General features: G+C 36.0%; 3 protein-coding genes and 1 long non-coding RNA gene across 4 annotated transcripts; 2 read left to right on the top strand and 2 right to left on the bottom strand.

Moving 5' to 3' along the window:
* Positions 1-547: 547 nt before the first annotated feature.
* On the bottom strand, positions 548-1,549 carry LOC133720934 (PHD finger-containing protein 1-like). The gene has a single exon (XM_062147425.1). It carries the CDS (start codon positions 1,547-1,549, stop codon positions 548-550), a length of 1,002 nt encoding a protein of 333 aa, XP_062003409.1.
* A 1,696-nt stretch (positions 1,550-3,245) lies between these two features.
* On the top strand, positions 3,246-6,078 carry LOC133720388 (PITH domain-containing protein At3g04780). The gene is made up of 8 exons (XM_062146645.1): positions 3,246-3,402; positions 3,620-3,706; positions 4,385-4,508; positions 4,682-4,730; positions 4,820-4,877; positions 5,008-5,054; positions 5,143-5,220; positions 5,794-6,078. The coding sequence occupies exons 1-8, from the start codon at positions 3,364-3,366 to the stop codon at positions 5,843-5,845; spliced, it is 534 nt and encodes a 177-aa protein (XP_062002629.1). The 5' UTR covers positions 3,246-3,363; the 3' UTR covers positions 5,846-6,078.
* A 420-nt stretch (positions 6,079-6,498) lies between these two features.
* LOC133720387 (peptide-N(4)-(N-acetyl-beta-glucosaminyl)asparagine amidase) lies at positions 6,499-12,150 on the bottom strand. Its single transcript, XM_062146643.1, has 17 exons — positions 11,993-12,150; positions 11,863-11,916; positions 11,618-11,779; positions 11,441-11,539; positions 11,169-11,255; positions 10,582-10,664; positions 9,930-10,031; positions 9,354-9,408; positions 9,154-9,240; positions 8,860-8,915; positions 8,699-8,758; positions 8,490-8,577; positions 7,586-8,347; positions 7,452-7,512; positions 7,068-7,170; positions 6,860-6,994; positions 6,499-6,781 (listed from the first exon to the last, which is right to left on the bottom strand). Exons 1-17 carry the CDS (start codon positions 12,068-12,070, stop codon positions 6,697-6,699), a joined length of 2,157 nt encoding a protein of 718 aa, XP_062002627.1. The 5' UTR covers positions 12,071-12,150; the 3' UTR covers positions 6,499-6,696.
* A 2,079-nt stretch (positions 12,151-14,229) lies between these two features.
* On the top strand, positions 14,230-18,859 carry LOC133720039 (uncharacterized). Its single transcript, XR_009851642.1, has 3 exons — positions 14,230-16,589; positions 16,804-17,836; positions 18,476-18,859. It is a non-coding gene; the product is annotated as an uncharacterized LOC133720039 (long non-coding RNA).
* The last annotated feature ends 629 nt before the right edge of the window (positions 18,860-19,488 follow it).

Here is a 19,488-nt window from a genome sequence, read left to right as displayed (position 1 = left end):
TCTACTGAGGAATTGATTAGTTTCCTAAACAGAGAAGGATAAGAGTAAGGTTGTCGTTTTGTTTCCGAAAACAACTTTTTTGCTCTCTAGAATGACCGAGAAATCAATCTTGTAATTTCGACAATGAAAACTTCATGGTTGTAATTTATTAAATGAATTTCCGCAACGATGAGATTGTAACAGTTATGTAACGAAGAAACATATCAATTCTTTTGGTCATATAAATAGAACTTTGAGTTGCCGAGGCATATCCACCACTGTACAATTGAGAATTGAGAAAGCCAAAATACAGAAAACGAAATTATTGATAGCGGGAAATGAAAAATGATCTAAATTGAAGGAATCAATTCATTTCATATATTCATAGTTCAAAATCGAGCCTGAATGTTACAAATTTTGCATGAGCTAGCTACTAGCTAGATTATTTACAATACTGAACTAAATGAATTGGCCTGAGATCAAATGCCTCCCTTAATGAATTAAAGCACTAGTTAATCCAAGTCTAAACTTTGTTTGCACCCAGAAGATTGTGTCACTCATCAATGTCTTAATACTTTTCCTTAAAAACTCCCCATAGATACATCTTTGACTTAACTCTTTGATATTTCTTGGGTAACATGCTTGAAGTGAAAACCAAAAGCTCAGCGTTTTCGACATCAACTCTCATAGCGAGATCCTCCTGCATCATGCTACCCATCAAGTTGTTGAAATCCTTCTCATCTGTTTCGCTGTCGGGGAAAAAATAAAGGGCAATACTCCGATCACTAGTTTCACACATGTCATAGCCTTTTGGCCACACATCCGTCCTACGAACCAAATCTGGGACAAGCTGTGTCTTCAGAAATTTCGACTCCTCCAACACTTTAGCGCAGGCTATGCTTGAGAGATGAGCAGCAAGTCCACTAATAGTTTCATTTCTCAAGTTCTTGTAGTTAACTTTGTTCAATATGTTTAGGCTTCCCCTCCAAGTTGGAATAGCAACCGGTTGAGCAGCAACATGAGTAGAATCGCCATCTTCATCTATTTCTGTAGTGTCATCGGAGGCATCAAATTGATCTTTTTGAAGACCATTGCCTTCTTGATCATTACCAAGCTTGTGACCATCATCACAATTGATTTCGGCGCCCTCATCTTCAGCCTCTTCATTACCTTCAAGTATTGTCTCTAATACACTTTTAACCACAAATCCAGATTGATTGGATTTCTTCTTCTGACTCTTCTTTTTCAGCTTCTTGGTGTTCTTGGCCTTCAATTTCTTGTTGGTACCATCAGGGGTACTACTTGTCCCAGCAGAAGGAGGAGTGCTTTGCAGCACTTCTCCGGTATCCATGGATTCACATTCATCGAGATCATGAGTGGAAAAAGAGGCAGCTGGCTTCACCTCTTGGCAATCTTCACAGTACCAAATACGCCCACGACGAACATACTCGTCTATTGACACTCCAAGGCAATATCCATGCTGTGCATACTCCTTGCACTTACTACAGTAGACCAGAACTCCCCTAAAGGCTCCACTACCACAAGCTAGGCAAGTGTTTCTAATATCCATAGTGACAAGTCAGTAGTCGATGAAAGAAAGCTTTCGATTTTGCTCACTGGAAATTATGGATGGGTAGATCGAGTAGAGAAAGAGGGATGAAACAGAACTTGTTCACTGTCGAAAGAAAGAAAGAAGCCAAATGCTTCCGAGTAGCTAATTAGAAACGTACAAGCGGTGTCGATCCTTTATATAATCAGTCTATCCTAATTGTTATGGGACTGGGGCAAAATCCCAAAGGAATGGGGTTTTCCAAATGTACTGGGGAAAGTATCTCTAATAGAAATACTAAACCGACTAGGAAAACTATTAATTATGGATTATGGATTATTTTTCCCTCTACATTTTATAAAAATTAGAAAGACATTTATTGTTTTTTGAATAAAGAAAACAATCGATAACATGCATATACTTTCACCCGATTAACATTTTGTCACTCATATTAACAATTTTATAAATGTATCTTTTATCTTTTTCTCTAAGAAATACCTCATATAAAAATGAGAAAATATGTACTGTTTTCTAAATAAGAAAAACAATGGGGCATTTCATTTTACACCCAAATTTGATTACACCTATTAGATTAAACCCATCCATGATTTTTTTTAATATACACCCAAATCTGTTGATTAGGTTGAATACATAAATAAATTCTCATTAACTGACATAGCAAATAAAACATGTTTTTGTCAAAAAAATGTCTTAATATGCCACAAGCTCTAAACAAATACACTTGATGAACTAGACCCTTGATTGAAGCTCTCGTAATCAATACCTACATCGAGGTTTATATCTGATTTCTCTATTTCGTGGTCTGTTTTTCTATATAAAAGGTATTTTATATTTTTCATATAAACACTTGAATGGAAAGCAAACATAGGTTAATAACATATTATACAGTTGTTCTATTTGTAAGGTATGTACTAAAAAGGTACCTGATCATTAGAATACATTTTTTTTCTAGATAATTTGTATTAGAATTTATTATTATTTTTTGTATCATACATGTTTGTTAGATTTTCTATTATATTATACCTATGATTGTATAAACAAAAATGTTACACCTATGATTGTGGTGTATATCATTGCGTGTCGATCTCTATTAAGCTTGAACATTTCTATTATTCAAGCCCTACCTACATATACATATTTAGTAGGTACATTAGACATGAATTATTTGAGGCAAATTAGATATACATGAAATTAAATAAGAAAAAATATTTTGATTATAGGCATATAGTCTATATGGAAGGTTTTCTTTTTATTTATTTTTTTATGAATCACTCTATATAGAAGGTTTATTAATGTGATTTGGGTGTAAATTAAAAGAAAAGTTTGTATGGGTGTTTTTTAATAGAAGGTTGAATTTTTGGGTTTATATGTAATTTTCTCAAAAACAATTGATTCGGTTCCTTTACTTTCACCTTATTACCACTTTCATAGCAAAATCACGAAAAGGATCTAAATACTTGACTGTGACATAGGACAAGCATGTTGGAGCCTGAGTCCCGAGAGTTAGAGAGGTCTCTCTACTCACATATGGGTACGTAGTTTTTTAACAAATAATTAAAAAAAAAACCATATTAACACTTTCCGTCATTCTTATTTGAAAAATATTCTCTTTAACTTGAGAATAAAAATTATAAAAAGAAAAAGAAAAAAGAAACTCAAGGAGACGACGTCGTTTACTGTTCTTCACCAATTCTGCCTCTTCTCAGATTCTTCAATCGGACCCATATATATATTTGGTTCTCTCCTTTGCTCCTCCGGTCTGTAGTTTTCGTTCTCAAAACTCCAACTCTTTCTCTCTTTCAATCTCACCAACCATGTCTGCGGAATCAGCCAGCGCAATTCAGAGAAGCCAAGTAAGTATCACCCACTTCCAATTTCCTCTTCCTCCTTCAATTCTCTCTTTTGGGTTTTAGTCACTATGAGAAAAATTTCGAAACTTGGTGTGAATAACCTGAAATCTAGCATCTGGGTTTCAAAACCCAGTTTTTATATTACCCAATTTGTTCTTTTTTTCCTTGCAATTTGATAAGGCATTGAAAGATGACACCTTTGTGGGTTTTTTGTTTCCAGGTTGATCTGATGGACTTCATAGATTGGTCTGGGGTTGAATGCCTCAACCAAAGCACCAGTCACTCTGTTGCTAACGCTCTTAAGCAGGTAATCTGTGCTTGATTTCTGGGTGTTATGTATAAGAATCAATGGAATTGCTGTTGTTGATTTGATTGACTATCATGGGTTTTGAAAAGTCAGCTGTGGGTAACTGGGTAGTTAGGTATGTATTGTTGTAGTAGTGTTGATTGTTTATTTTTTTCTCGGCTTGTATGGTGATAGAATTGAAGGAAAATTATTGATGTATGTGGGTTTTTGTGTCATGTTTTCCATATGTAAGTGCAATTATCATGATTCGTACAACAATTTTCTATTTTTGCAAGTCTTTTCTTTGGTTATCAAGCTTTATGGTTTGCGTTATCATTGGCAGATTAACATTTCCTCATTGGCAGATTAACATTTCCTCGGTTCATGTGTAGTATATGATATATTTATGTTTTGGTCTGGAATATATGACAAGGGATGTGTACTTTTTTAGTCTCTGTTTGATTTTCGAGAACTAGGTGAATGAAGGGTGAGATATTTTGTACCTTGTGATTTGTGAAATTCGAGGTGTTGCACTTCAGCCATCGAGTTGTAGTTTGCAAGTTAATCAGAGTAAAATTTTTGTTTGATTAAAGTACTAAATTAGTACCCTTTCAAAAAGAGAAAAGTATTAAATTAGTACCTGAACTAAATTAGAGGGTAATGCAGTTATTATAACTATGTTTTTGCATTAATAAATAGGGATACAGAGACGATGATGGTTTGAATCTAGAGAGTGATGCGGATGAGCAGCTTCTGATCTACATTCCTTTTCTTCAAGTCATTAAGCTGCACTCTATTGTCATCAAAGGACCTGAAGAGGAAGGTAATATTGAATTTTATGAATTACTGAAGATAATTTTCTTTTTGTCCTGGCTTTCATACAAATGTCTATTATCTGTGTTTTTCCTTGTTATTTTTTCTTCTGACCTCTTTAAGCTATCTAAAAGGTGGTTTTCTTATACATATCCTTTAAAACTTTCTACTGCAACGTTTCAGGTCCCAAGACAGTGAAGCTTTTTTCAAACAAGGAGCACATGGGTTTCAGGTATTATTTTTGGGAGAGTTACAATTACTGACATGATGAAAAAAAGAATTTAGCTAACTTAAGAATGCATTTCTTCTTGACAACGCCAGCAATGTCAATGACTACCCGGCAAGTGACACAGTTGTTTTATCGCCTGATCATCTAAAGGTTGGGATTCTGTACCTACTAGGCAATGGCCTCTACTCTGTTTTGTCGTTTTGCTTGTTGAAATCAGTTTAGTAATACATAGTTGGAGCTTTCTTTGTTGTGATATCCTTTATGTATTTATGTGTGACAGGGAAAACCAGTTGTTTTGAAGTATGTCAAATTTCAAAATGTTCGCAGGTCTCTCAAACCTATTCCTATTGATATTCTACTTTGTTTTTCTTTTTTTAACCTTTCAAGTAGATGTCTCACATTATTCTTGTATCAGCTTGACAATTTTCATTGAGGATAATCAGTCTGACTCAGAAATCACAAAAGTTCAAAAGATTGGCCTGGTTGGAACAACGTAAGTTTCTGAGTATCCACATTTACCATTCATTGCTCTACATTTCTGCTCATATAACATGTTTGCATGTGTTGTAGTCTCTTGGATAGTTTGTTGCTTTCTTTTATACCCACCTATATGTTTTGGATGGCTCCAACCGATAGTGGAAAATTGGAAATACCTTTCATGGAACATGTTTGGGCCTTTGCACAAATTGGCTAGCATGCATCTAGTGTGTGAAATGTATTTTTGAACCTTTGGTTCTGGATTGCTCAAGTGTGAAGTTCATCATCTTGAGGAAAGCCAATCCTAACATACGAATTATCATAATTTGTTTACAAGGGATCAAATACCTCTGTTGTGTTTTTCTGTCTCTGGGTTTAGTCCCTTAGCATGGATTGTTTCTTTATGTGGCAATGTTGTGTGTTGTGGCATACATATACATAAAGTACAGATCTACTAGAGTGTAGCACATTTTATGTATTGTGCATTTGACATGTATTCCAATCTACCTTGGCGACAACAGTGACATACTCCAGCATCCGCATAATACACATACCGTATGCATCTTATGTTGTTTTTCTTGTGATGTAGGGTGGAAACAACTGACATGAAGGGTTTGAAGAAGATTGAGGATGGACACTGAAGAGACTTACAAATGGATGATTGAACAAAGGTGGATCATCTAAAATCATTGTGATTGTCTAGCAAAGCCATTTGTGTGCCTGGGTTCTGTGGCATATTGTACTTGAGATTATAATCAAGTTCCTAAGAGATTATTCACCCTTTGTGGGATGCTAGGATGATAGGAACCTTTTATTGACTAAGAAAGATTTGAAGTTATCGTTCTTCCTGAGAAGCATCATATTTGATTGAAAATGAGTCGTGTCTTTCTGTTATGTGCCAAGTATCTCTATAAGGTTGTTGGCAGTTGGGTATCCGTATGCCTCTGCCGAATGCCGCCAATCAATGGCATATATCCATAGTAGAAGTTCAAACTCCTGTCAATCTGGTTTACAGTTTAATGTGCACTGTTGACAATTTTTAGTTTTGACTTCTTTATCCGCTTGGGGTCCTAAGTTGGTTCCTCTCTTCTGTGGAATAGAAGGCGATGTCTTTAAAAATCGCCTTTTAACATACAAGGACCAAGTAGCTCCTCACTTGGTCTGGTTATCCATGTGATTCGAGCTGCTGTGACTGTGAGGATTGAGGTGATCGGTATGAGGAATCAGATTAAGCAGAATACCATCTAGCATTTCTATTTGTTGCTTCAAACTGATGGTAATTTGATACTGAAACTATCTTATAAAAGGAACTTCATTAAAATTTGAAGAAATGAGAAATATACAAAGATAGTTGGTCTATTTATATATCCAATTGAAACCCAAACAGCATGGGCAGGTTCACGCCTTAAGACTGATAGCAGACATACATGAGAGCTTCATTAGTTCGAAGGGTCTCGACCCAAGTTGGTGAGGTCGATTCCGGTCTGTAAGATTAACTGCTTCTAGAATAGAGATCAATGCTACCTAATTGCAGTCGAGAATTTGATTGAATATCACGAACCCTCAAAAATCTAAACCTGGTTACATAACTATATGTTAAATGAGAGCCAGAATATAAGCAAATGTTCAAATAGGGTTTAGGGTGCACATTTTACCTGAAAGCATTTGATAGGAAACCTTCAGATGAAACTTTAAATGTTCTACACTGAAAACGACTGTCGAATAGTTGAGAAGTTTGTTTATCTAATAAATGCCAGCTTGACCCCCCATCATTGCTTCCCTCGACAACCCTGAAAAATCAGATTGTTAGATGTTTACAAGGAAAGATCTGTGGACAATCACAAATGTAGTGCATGTAAATACCAATCCATTGGATCTCTTTCAGGTGCATCATTGGCTGACATCAACTCATATGCCACCAGTTCGTGCATCTGGTTATCCGATACTTTATACATGATCCAACAACCTACAAGAAATAAGAAGAAACTTCAAACAGTGAATTTGTTGCATATGGGGGCCTCCGAATCAGGGGTTTAAAAAAGAAAGAATATACGCTATTAAAATAAGCTACAGGTACTATCTCATTAAATTTTTATTTTATTTTTACCTATTGTCTTTTTTAGTGTTAAACCCAAATGTAGCTACTAAGAATTGATACATGTTTGATTATGTTTGACAATTTAAGTGATAATAATGAAGATTGACCAATAAAAAAAAAAACTAACAAAAGAGAGAAGTCTTCATTACCTTCTGCACCATTTGGTTCTTCCCACTTGGACATGCGTGTCCCATCAAAAGCTGATGTGGCCTGAAATTTATTAAAGAGATATTCTTAAGTGAAAAAGTGAAAAAGGTGAACTGCAGAAGAAAATAACACTCACAATTCCAAAAGGAATTTCTTCTCCACTTGCACGGACTACACCGGAATGTATTCTGTTTAACTTAAGAACCGGCAAGCACAGAGAATCTTTAACAAAGTTTTCACAACTCTTGAGATTACGGATCGTGACGTCCAAAGCATGGAATGTAACAGGCAGTGCCATAGAGGTTTTAACAGGAGGTCCAGCCAAATAAATGTCAACCCTCCCATCAGTATCTGCCTTGCTACTCAATGAAAGAGCGCTGAGTAACTCAGTGAAAGAGGGCAACAACTGCTGAACAACAGACTGGCTGATATTTGGAACTGAATCTATTGACACCCTCCTTGTTTTAAAAGGGGATTTCTTAAGATTTATGAGAATTTCTTTAAGAATCTCCAGTACTTCAACTGCCCTTGACTTCGGAAAACCTTCATCAACCAACTGTGAAAGAATTGGAAAAAAACCATTGTAAATTTTTGTCACATGCTCGTCCACACATTGACGAAGTGGACAAGAAGAACCAGTTAAGGAGCAACTCTCATCAGAGCCATCTTCCATTCTTGACTTGCGCCATTCCTTGTCCCCACTTCGTCTTCCAGGTAATGAGGTTGAGGCATCATCTGTAGAATGTAAATCTCTCTCAAGTTGTTGTCTTTCCTTCTCATCGCGGTCTTCAAGTGCAGAACGCACTTGAGAAGTAAAGCCTCTCCGACATTCTTTTGTTATATTAGCAAGCACAGATGACAGTGCAGGCTCTGCAATAATGTTACGTCGAGAAAGAACCTGCAAATTGAAAGATTTCTTTCTCATTAGTGACTCGGCATTAAGACATATCTAATGGAGACTAGTTCTTAATTCTCCACAAGAATTTCTCTTTATGAAAATCTAGGCAACTAATTAAAGCTACTACACCTCTTTTGATTACCTCATGCCACTTCCTTGTGTAGCGTTTAGTTACATCACATACTCCATCCTTCCCAATGGCAAGTACATAATTTAATTTCTTATTCCACCTTCAAGAAAGCATTTAGTTACATTATAATATGAACACATCAGAGTATATAATTCTAGTATCAAGAACTAAATGAACAGATTATTCTAGAAAAATGATTGAACTAGCAAAACAAAGGGTACCCGCTTTCATATAACAGTGGTTTGTCATACACTCCTTCACAAGGATCAAGATGCATCCATCTGAACAACAGCAAAGGTATTAGAAAGGATGTAGCCATACATTACCGACTATGGCATTCCTCAACTTAATGAAAACTCAGTAGTTTGTACATGAAAGTTACCTTCCTAAAGATTCTGAGAAGCACTCTGTCCAAACATGATCTGTGAAATCCAGGATCTGAAAAAAAATAAAAGAATAAAATTGATTTATAGAAAGCTATGGACGGCCATGATCTGTGAACCTTCCACATTCGAGGAAAAAAAGTACACCTCTACACTGTTGGCATGTTTAATTTTCAGCCGAAACTAGATAAGACAAATATTCTAAGTTGGAACTTTACTTTTTTTAAGTGTAGAACAAGAGAGATTATATACAGTATATTGAGCATGTCCAATTAGAGTTGAAAATCACTAACCAGGCGTGATTCATACCCAAAAGCTCGGCAATAAAGTGTGAAGCAATTTGCCCATTCCCCACAACGACCCCTTCTTGTTTCCAGAAGCTACATTTTGGGAAAAGGGAAAGAGAATGATGGAGACATGACATATCAAATGAGCTTTTCAATAGGTAAAGAAGTAAAAATAAGCTTCTCAAGACGTAAAGAAACATAGATACCTTTAGTGGATCATTGTAGCGTGGGAAACGAGTCTCTGCTGGGCAAGAAGTGCATCTGATTTTTAAAAGAGTAAAGAAAGCAAAGTGAAGACCCTCTCAGTTAATCAAACTAATAAACATCAATATCGAATTTCAATAGACCATAAGAAAACAAAGAATACATGGGAGCCAGGAAAGTAGAAACCCAAACTCAAAACAAACTTATGACAGTAAATAAAGAACCCTTACAAGCTGAAAATACAGCTACAAATGCTGTCATAGCTTGGCAGTGGGAAGGTGCATGTTTAGGGTTGAAGGGCATATATACATTCAGCTATACAGAAATGCCATAGTGATTGATGATATATCATAGTGAATAGACATATAAATAAAAATTATTACAAGGAAAAAAGTACCGGAGACCAAAATAGGACTCGGTTACAGTATTGGTTTAGAACTTTGGTTGGAGATAGAGGGGTTGGGAAATCTAAACAGCAATGCTATGCAAACCATATGCCAAAGCAAAGACTACAAGTGCAAACTTAAGTGGGGAGGAGAATGGGTCCTGGCAATCACAATGAGTTCACTGTAGCATACCTATAAACTTCAACTCGAGAACCTTGATGAAGAAGTGCAACATCCATGCCAACACTGATGGTTTTCTTGCCGCAACCATCACAGGGAGGTTCATTAACCCACCTGCAGTACCGAAAAAGGACAACATATAAGCGATATGCATTTTGTCAAAAAATGCACATCAAGTGAAGTACAAATTTGATTAAATAAAAGAAAAAAAGAACTTTTTCTTAGAAACAGCTCTGTGTTCACCATAATATACTATTTCATATTTAAAACAAATGTGTCATTTCTTTACTCTTCAACAACCAAGAGCAGACAAAATCGTACTAAAAATTCAAGACATTTAGCATGATAATGTATTAACCATATTTAAAATAGCCAACCATTATTAAGAAACAATCTGACACAAACCCACCTATGCTTGAGATATTTACTTAAAATAGCTTGCTACTGTTGACCAAAGATGGTAATATACTAATATATGATTACTAAGTTGAAACTGTGTTTTATATTTTCCGTGATCTGTACTTATATTCACTTAATATGCAGATACATTAGTTTGGAGTCAAAACAGATTAAGACAACTAAAAAATTATAAATAAATAAATATATATATATATAATAAAATAGAAACACAAGACAAAACAAAACAAACAAAATGCGAAAACACCTGAAGGATTGTTTGAACCAGAAAAGCAGCTGCAGCAGGAACGCATGATCTTGTTCATTCTTTGATGGAGTTAAGTTCCCCTCCTGACATATGTTTATCAGATTTTCAGATCTTTACCAAAATCATCAATATATTGCTAAACCAGTTTGTATTTAGATAAAAGAAAGCATTTGTTATATTCCTCAATAATAAAATCTTATTTTTTAGAATAGTAACAAAACAAATTATAATAAGATCACAAATCAATGAAACAAATTGATACAACACAAGCTTCAGTATCAGAAGATTCAAAACAATTAATATCAAGGCTGGGTTCACTTATATAGCCAGCATTACAATTGAAACAGATCACATAACAAACAATCAACTACGTAAGTCACTCATAAGGATGAAACATATTGTATTAGGAAAGTTCCACACGCCTCTATATTTCCATCTTATATTCTAATATATGATAAAACTTGTTTGCAAGTCAAAAACAATTGACAAAGGCAACTGATGAAAGTAAAATTATATATGCATATGCACAACAATGAAAACCATAATTTGGACATTTATGCAGTGAAACAAGGTAGGTGTGCTCTCACCTTGGCCAAACTGACCAATGCCTTCTCCTCAAGCTGTTCTACAGGGACTGTTTTCCTAGCAGCCTCCTGGCGTACCGCGGTCTCATACTAATTACATCCAAATCCCAATAGACACATCAGCTCACAACATCGCAGAAATACAAAACTCGAAACTATTCTACAAATTGTTTTCTGCCGTAAAGTACAATACTGCATTTGATGTTACATCTCCAAATGCATATAGAATCCGAAAACTTCAATCGAAAATCAGGTAAAAAGGAAAGAACATCTACCAGAAGAACTTGACTGACATAAGGCCGCACTCTTTGCTCAAATGCTCCATTATCTTCAGGAACAGCGTATTGCTGATACATAAGCGCCTCCTCCTCCGCCTAATTTTCATTCAAAAAAGCTCAAATAAACCAAAAGCCAGCTAAACAGCTTCAAAAATCTACAGAATTGTACAGAACCTGCAACATTCTGGCCAATTCCTCATCGGATTTGAGCAATTCCTCATTCCCGGCCGTCGATTCCGGTTCCTCTTCGCTGATCGAAACCAACCGGAGCTTCTCGGAGATCGCAACCAGGTCCGAATCATCCGAAACGACGCGATTGTCATCGGCTCCGATGATCTTCACAACAACAAAACAAATCAAATCAATGTAAATCAACCAGAAGAAGCTAGCGATTGAGAGAAGAGAAAGATTGGCGAAACCTTTTGCTCATCAGGAGGTACAGACGTGAGAGAGAAGAGCTGGTATTTCAGAACCTGCAACCGAAATTGAAATGGCTTGTTAGAGAGAGAAATAGAGAATCTCATCGGAGAGAGAGAGAGAGGTGCGTACTTCGAGGCCGTCATCGGTGTCGTAGACGACGGTGAAATCGGAGTCGTTGTGGCGGACCTGGAAGCTCCGAGCCACCATTTTTCCTTCTCTGAAAGCGACTGTGATGATCTCAAGTCAAGAAGCTATAACGACTTTCTCCGTTTGTTTCTGTCCGCTCTCATTATTTCTTTCAGCTTTTTCTGATTCTTCCGCAGAGATTGACGACGCGTCGTTTCGGGGATGTGTGGGCTAAATTAGGAGGGGGCGGAGAGCGAAGGCCCAAACAAGACAACGAAGAACAAGCCCAACGGGCCTCCCTACTTCTGAATTCTGATGTCTATCAGTTGATTTTTGAGAAACCGATGTTTACGACCTCTGCTGCAAATCTCAAATAAAACTTTTTTCAAACTAGGTATTTTTGGAAACAATGTGAAAAAGAAAAAGAAAATAATCGGTTTTCCTTTTTAAGTGACTTTATTAACATCTATGACTTTCGTGACTGATTTCTCTGAGGCGATGTCTATTTAGTGTCCTCTATAATCTATATGTGGCCTGGGACTCTAGTTTAGAGAGATCACAACAAAGAACATTTCAACATTAAGCTTGATGTTCGGTAGTCTTGAAGAATGGACAATATTGTGGTCATTGTTTGGGCCTTTTGGCATTGGTTCTACATTATGTGTATGAATCGGTCATGTCGATCGTTATCCGGAGTAATTAATACTCTATAGAATTATTCCCACAGTCGTTATCCGGAGTAATTAATACTCTATAGAATTATTCCCATAGTCGTAATCTTTTACATTAATAAAGTTTATTCTTCTCAAAAAAAAAAAAAAAATTGTTCTCCTGCGCCTGACTTCTACAACTATGATGAGGAATCATTGTCCAATGTGGCAGTTTACCGCATACTGGAATGAAATCATTTTTTTTATTTTCAGACCTCTAAGAGCATCTTTAGCAGACTCTCTATTATGACTCCTTAGCTATTTAGGAGAGCATGTTTAGTTTTTTAGTTTTTTATCTATTTTAGCAGCTGCACCAGACTCCTAAGTGGCTCTCTATTATAACTTTTAGTTATCCCGCTCCTAAATATAGAGAGCGGGATGAGGTTTTCTATAATTTAAAACATTCCTTTCAAGTTATTTTATATAATTTATAAATACATTTAAACTATTTAATATTCATTTTAAAAAATAATATAAATTCAAAACTAGCTAAAATAGAGAGCATTGATGCAGACGTAATTCTAAAGTAACTAACTAAAATGACTTTTTAGCTACTTTAGCTAAAATTTGACTCAAAAATGGCTAACATTGCTAAAGATGCTATAATCCATAAAACAAACAATGTGTTAAAGATGCTAGCGACGCACTAATGACTTCAAGCCTCTGAAATTGTGCACTATTTGTGATTTAAGTTAATTAAAACTGAGGCTTACGTACTCCAACACTTGACACTCTCTATTAAGTTGATAGCCAATAATTTGATAGTTTTAGACTTTTAGAACAAGGTACCTCAAACTCACTTAGACCTTTCTGCCAAAAAAAGGAAGGATGAACCATAAGATTATAGAGTCGCTAATCTCTAAGAAACATGATTCGCGTTGGAATTAATTGGGGATCTCTTTGCATGTGTTGCATATTGTACTTAACCCTACAGCGACTATTATAATTGAAGTGGAGACCATCCAATTAAAATAAAGATAATGATCGAGATTCGAGAAAGAGATGGTATGTGTGGGGAAGTACGTTATAAACACGCGGCATGTCCCCAAGTGAATGAGATTGACGAGGATATGACATGCATTTTCGACCATCCAGATAGATATAGAGCAAAGAATTTTTTTATTTTTTTTTTTTATGACTATAGAGCAAAGAAATTGGTTCCATACATCTGATCAGTTTCTTTAGCCTATGGGTCACTCACCTACTGTCGACACCGATCTATTTAGGTCATAAAGAAAGAAAATAATCATGATTGATGCCATACATCTGATCAGTTTCCTTGGTTTACAGGTCACTCACTTACTGTCAACACCGATCTATTTAGGTCATAAAGAAAGAAAATAATCATGATTGATGCCATACATCTGATCAGTTTCCTTGGTTTGCAAGTCACTCACTTACTGTCGACACCTATCTATTTAGGTCATAAAGAAAGAAAATGATCATGATAGCACGCATTAGGGTTTCACAGTTGGATTCTTATCTAATTTTATAGTGAAATTTTGACGCACTCAAATACATCTCATTTTCTAGTCCCAATCTTAACCCACAAAATTCAACACATTTGCCTCTAACTTTATCTACCCACTGACTACCGTCTCCTACAACACCGCAAGTTCCAATTTGGTCATGTGCATGCGTGTATTGTACTAACCTTTTTCTTTTCTTTCCTGCTTGCTTCTCCTCTTTCTAACTTTGAATTTCTTATATATATGGACGTCTTTTTTTCCTCGAGGGTTTCTATTGGGACCTCCTAATTTATGGAGCTTGGAGAAGTGCATCCGGTCAAGCTGGGTTTGGTGGAGTATTTCGGGATTATCAAAGTACTTTTCTTGGTGCTTTTTCCTCTAGTTTTGATATTCCAAGTTCCGTAGCAGCAGAACTGCAGAAGTAATGGCGGTGATTAAAGCAATTGAATTAGCTTGGGTTTGTGATTGGAAACATGTGTGGTTAGAAATGGATTCTTCTTTGATTCTTAATTTACTCAAATCTCCTCAGCTGGTGCCTTGGCAATTACGAGTTGAGTGGGGTAATTGTTTGCACCGTATCTCTTAAATGCATTTCCACTCCTCACACATTTTTCGGGAAGGAAACCAAGTTGCAGATACTTTTGTAAATTTTGGCCTTTCTTCGGCAGGTTTGATTTGGTAGGATTTCCCTCCAGATTTTATTTCATCGTTATGTAATAGAGATTATTTAGGTCTTCCCAATTTTCGTTTTCGTTAGTTGGGACGTCCCCCCCCCCCTTATGTGTTTCATTTTCTTTCTTTTTAAATAAAGGGGAGATGGAGAGCATTGTTGCTCTTCTATCTTCAATCTTAATAAAAAAATATAAAAAATACTTACTAGACCTCCCCTATTTTTTTTAATTATTAAATAACATATATGTCCTTATATGAAAATACTGTTACAGACAACAAAATATTAAGATTTTTTTTTTCTCTCTCTCCACAACTTTATATTACTTTTATTATTCATTTCCATTTTCAAATCTCATTTATGATTTTATTTGTTAATGAAAGCTTTCGAAGAAAACAAAGAATCAAAAGATAATGCATTCAAAATTACTTGGTGGATTATACAAGAACAAAATTATGATGCAATAGAAAAAATATTAGATAAATGGTTTTCTCATTAGTATTACAAGATCATGAAATGAGGGATAGAGAGCCATCGTGTAAACTAAACCAAATAAACTTGTGAAGCGGCATATAAGATAAAGTTAAATAAAAATAACTAAATGAGCAAATTTAATTTTGTAACCATAAAACATGAAAAATTAGGCTTGAAAAAAATTATGGTAATAATTTCTTAATTAGTTATCAAGCTATGACTTCCTCCTTTTTTTTCAATAATTATTTCAATTTTTATTTTTCGGCAAACAAACAATTATGGGAGAATTAAAACTCATCTTTAATGCTTGGAACATTCCATTTATAAGTAAGGTTAAGTTAGGTATTTGAAAGAGGTTTAAATAGCAAATTTTACTTTTTAAAAAGCAAATAAAAGGTATAAAGAGCCGGAGAGATCAAATGAGCAAATATGGAAGTCTCAATAGAAAAACTCTCTTTCTTCCGGTTTAATTGGCCAGCTAAACCATTCAGCTGATATGATTTTGTCACATTAATTGGTGCGACAAGTCAGAGGATACAAGGGGTACCATTAGATCGATATATGAAAATGACACTCCATTCATTGTAAAGAAGAATAGTAATGGAGAAAGTGCTAGTAATGTGACGGTGTTAGGTAATGGGGTGCCGTTAGGTATATGAAAATGACACTCCATAGTGAAGTGGACGAGTCAATGCAATCAAAACAAAGATAGTAATTGAGAAAGTGCTAGTACTGTGTGGGTGTTACATTATGACCTGGATCTTGAAAGAGAATGAAAGTGAAAAGAATATGACGTTGCTTATGTGTACAAAACAGAAAAAGAAATTATGCGCATTTAAGTTTGTTTGGTTTGTTAGTTACTGTTCATTTTCAGAAGAGAAAAATGCACCAACAGTCCTTAGCTCTTGTGCACCTGCCAGTTTGATATTCAGACTCACAATGGTATCAATGTGATACTTAGACTCAAAATTTGCTATAAACGACATATTTCTGTTAAATTTTTGTAACGGTTCCGTTAAAGAGCTGACGTAGCAATCACTTGGAGAAAACAAAGATGGCAAATGACCAAAATAACCCTCAACTTCTACCAACAACTTAATTATATAGTTAAATGATTTTTTTTTTTTATTATTATTATTTTCTCTCTTCTCTTCTTCTTCCTTTGTTCTTGGGTTTGTACTTTGTCGTCTGTGTTTCTCTTTTGTGAAGGTGATGGCGTCCAAGCGGATCTTGAAGGAGCTCAAGGATCTCCAGAAAGATCCTCATACCTCTTGCAGGTACCGCTGGTATTTGAGATTTCCAATCCCAGTCTGTTCCTTTCTTTGGTTTTGATTTTGAGATTTTTGTGTCTGCTGCTGAGCTTGTTCGATTTGAATTGTATTTGTTGGTGAATATTGATGTCAAAGTTTGTATCTTGCTAGGTGTTTGGAGATTTTGGCTTTGATTTGAGCTTCCATTGATGCTTAATTTTGCTTTTTGTTTCACTATCAGGTGGATGAAATTCCTCCTTCTCCGTCGCTCCCACTAAGTTGCCGACAAGATTGCATCATTGTCACTGTTGAAATCTTGATGAAAAACCTATTGGACCTTTCATTCCAATCACTCCTTGGGGCGGACGACGTTGGCATCGGAGTATATCCGGGCCTTAGAGGCGGCGAATCGTTTTACAGATCTTTTGCGCCAAGGTTTTGTTGAGCGGACAGAGAGGACTCTCTGATGACGCGATGCGGCGGAGGAGCGGGGAAAAGCCATCTAGAAATAGCGGGTCTGGGCAAACCAATTGGGGCTGGAAACAACGATGGGGATTTGGAGACGAGGGCTTTGCTGACTTGATGGGTAGAGACAGGCACGGACACAAGGGTGGGCTGAGGTGTGCTGCAGCCCACCTCAACATTTGGGGGGGGGGGGGGGGAATTGATATATGTATACCAAGTCATAGCACCCCTTAAAAAAAAAAGGGTCAACATATATAATTAATGTATGTAGCAAACTAACAGACAAGTCTCTCCTTTTCTCCCTTTCTTTGTCCTCTCGTCTTCACCTCTGCCCACTGCCCAGTTCTGCGAGCTCAGACTCTCACCTCTCTCTACCAAGTCACTTTATCTCTTCTCCTCAATAATCTGCTCTCATCTCTCAACCTTATTCAGGTATTACACTTTAACTTCTCTTCTATAATGAAATTTTTTGACGAAATTAGAATGTAATTTAGGTTAGAATTTGGGTATTTCTAGATTTCTTGATGTAAGTAATCAAATCTATTGATTTCTAGAAAAAGATATTGAATGGGGGAATTGATATATGTATACCAAGTCATAGCACCCCTTAAAAAAAAAAGGGTCAACATATATAATTAATGTATGTAGCAAACTAACAGACAAGTCTCTCCTTTTCTCCCTTTCTTTGTCCTCTCGTCCTCACCTCTGCCCACTGCCCAGTTCTGCGAGCTCAGACTCTCACCTCTCTCTACCAAGTCACTTTATCTCTTCTCCTCAATAATCTGCTCTCATCTCTCAACCTTATTCAGGTATTACACTTTAACTTCTCTTCTATAATGAAATTTTTTGACGAAATTAGAATGTAATTTAGGTTAGAATTTGGGTATTTCTAGATTTCTTGATGTAAGTAATCAAATCTATTGATTTCTAGAAAAAGATATTGAATTTGTATTATTAATACCCAAATGCCCAATTGCCCATGATAGTGGCAATTTCTTTATTGTGTTGATTGTTTGAGAGTTGAGTTGATTATACTTTTGATTGGGTGTTTTTTAGCTTTTGAGTAAGTTAAAAAAAAATTCCCTTGTGGTGGGGAGGGATGTGGTGGCCTGGTGGGGTTGCCCGAGTGTGCTCCTTGTATGCTTCAGGTTATTGATTCAAATTCGGTTATAGATGAGTTTTATGCTTCAGGTAACCGAAGAGCACAACTTAAGTAGTTGAATTTGTATTGACATTGAATATTTAACTTTGAATTGTTTCAATTTTCTATTGTTAGATTTGGGTGACAAAATGCATTTTGTGGATGATATTTTGACAAGTGTTATGCAATTGAGATATTCCATCAAAACAAAGTAGACTGTGCCCAATTTTTTAGAATAATTTTTCTTGCCAGTATAAGGTAAATTTAGCCCACCTCAAATTTAATTCCTGGTTCCGTGTCTGGGTAGAGATGGGAGGTGGGGTAAAGAGGGTGTGGAATGGAGGATTGACTGAGAGTAGGGCGAAGATGCGGCGGGTCAGGAGTTGGAGGCACCGTCAATGATCCATACCGATTCTATGTGGATTATCTTAATCAGAAGACGTCGTCTGGGCTTGGATTTGTACTAATGGAATGTATATGCTTCATGGCTTCTTTCGGAGTTTACTTAATTGAATGGGTTTGAAACAAAAAAAATGGACTCGTTCTATAAATTAAGCAAAATCAAAAGAAAGGAAAAAAGAGAGAGAGAGAGAGAGAGAGAGAAGTCAATATTATCATGATGTGACCAACAGTTTTTATTATTATTTTTTTAGAGTAATTTATTTTATTTTATTAACAAGTTAAAAAGACATTTTTGCCCCTATCTTTTGCCCTACATGTATGCCACATCATCATACTTGACAGATGATTGACGGAAGTATGTCGTTGATAGCAAATTTTGAATCTAGGTATCACATTGATACCATTGTGAGTCTGGGTATCAAATTGGCCGGTGCACAAGAGTTGACGGACTGTTAGTGTATTTTTCTCTTTTCAAAATGTACTCATGAACCACATACAGCTCTATATCAAGATAATTACGATTAAAAGAAAAATAATAGAATTAGAGTTTAATAATTGAAATCTTATCTAATTTTACTGTTAAAATTTTAATTAGCTCACCCGAACATGACCACAAAACTCAACACAATTGCCCTAACTAAATCCGCCAAACGACTACTGCATGTCTCCTACAACATCACGAATTCACGAGCTCCAATTTGGTCATGTTCATGCTTCGCTAGTAAATTCAAACCACACCAAGTTTGTAGCTAATTTGATAGATTTAGGAGGCATGTAATCCTACACGTACTTGTTTTCCTGTGGATCAAGGAAGATGAAGGGCATAGTTTCTCGATTGCACGTTGGGACGACAAGGGCAGCTAGAGCGGGTGAGCTAGCTCTTTCTCTTAATAATTTATGCATGTATTGCACATCATG

Source organism: Rosa rugosa, chromosome 7 (genome assembly GCF_958449725.1).
Source record: "Rosa rugosa chromosome 7, drRosRugo1.1, whole genome shotgun sequence".
NCBI lineage: Eukaryota > Viridiplantae > Streptophyta > Magnoliopsida > Rosales > Rosaceae > Rosa > Rosa rugosa.
Note: the sequence above shows the minus strand (reverse complement) of the source record. Positions and strands in the feature narration are given on the sequence as shown.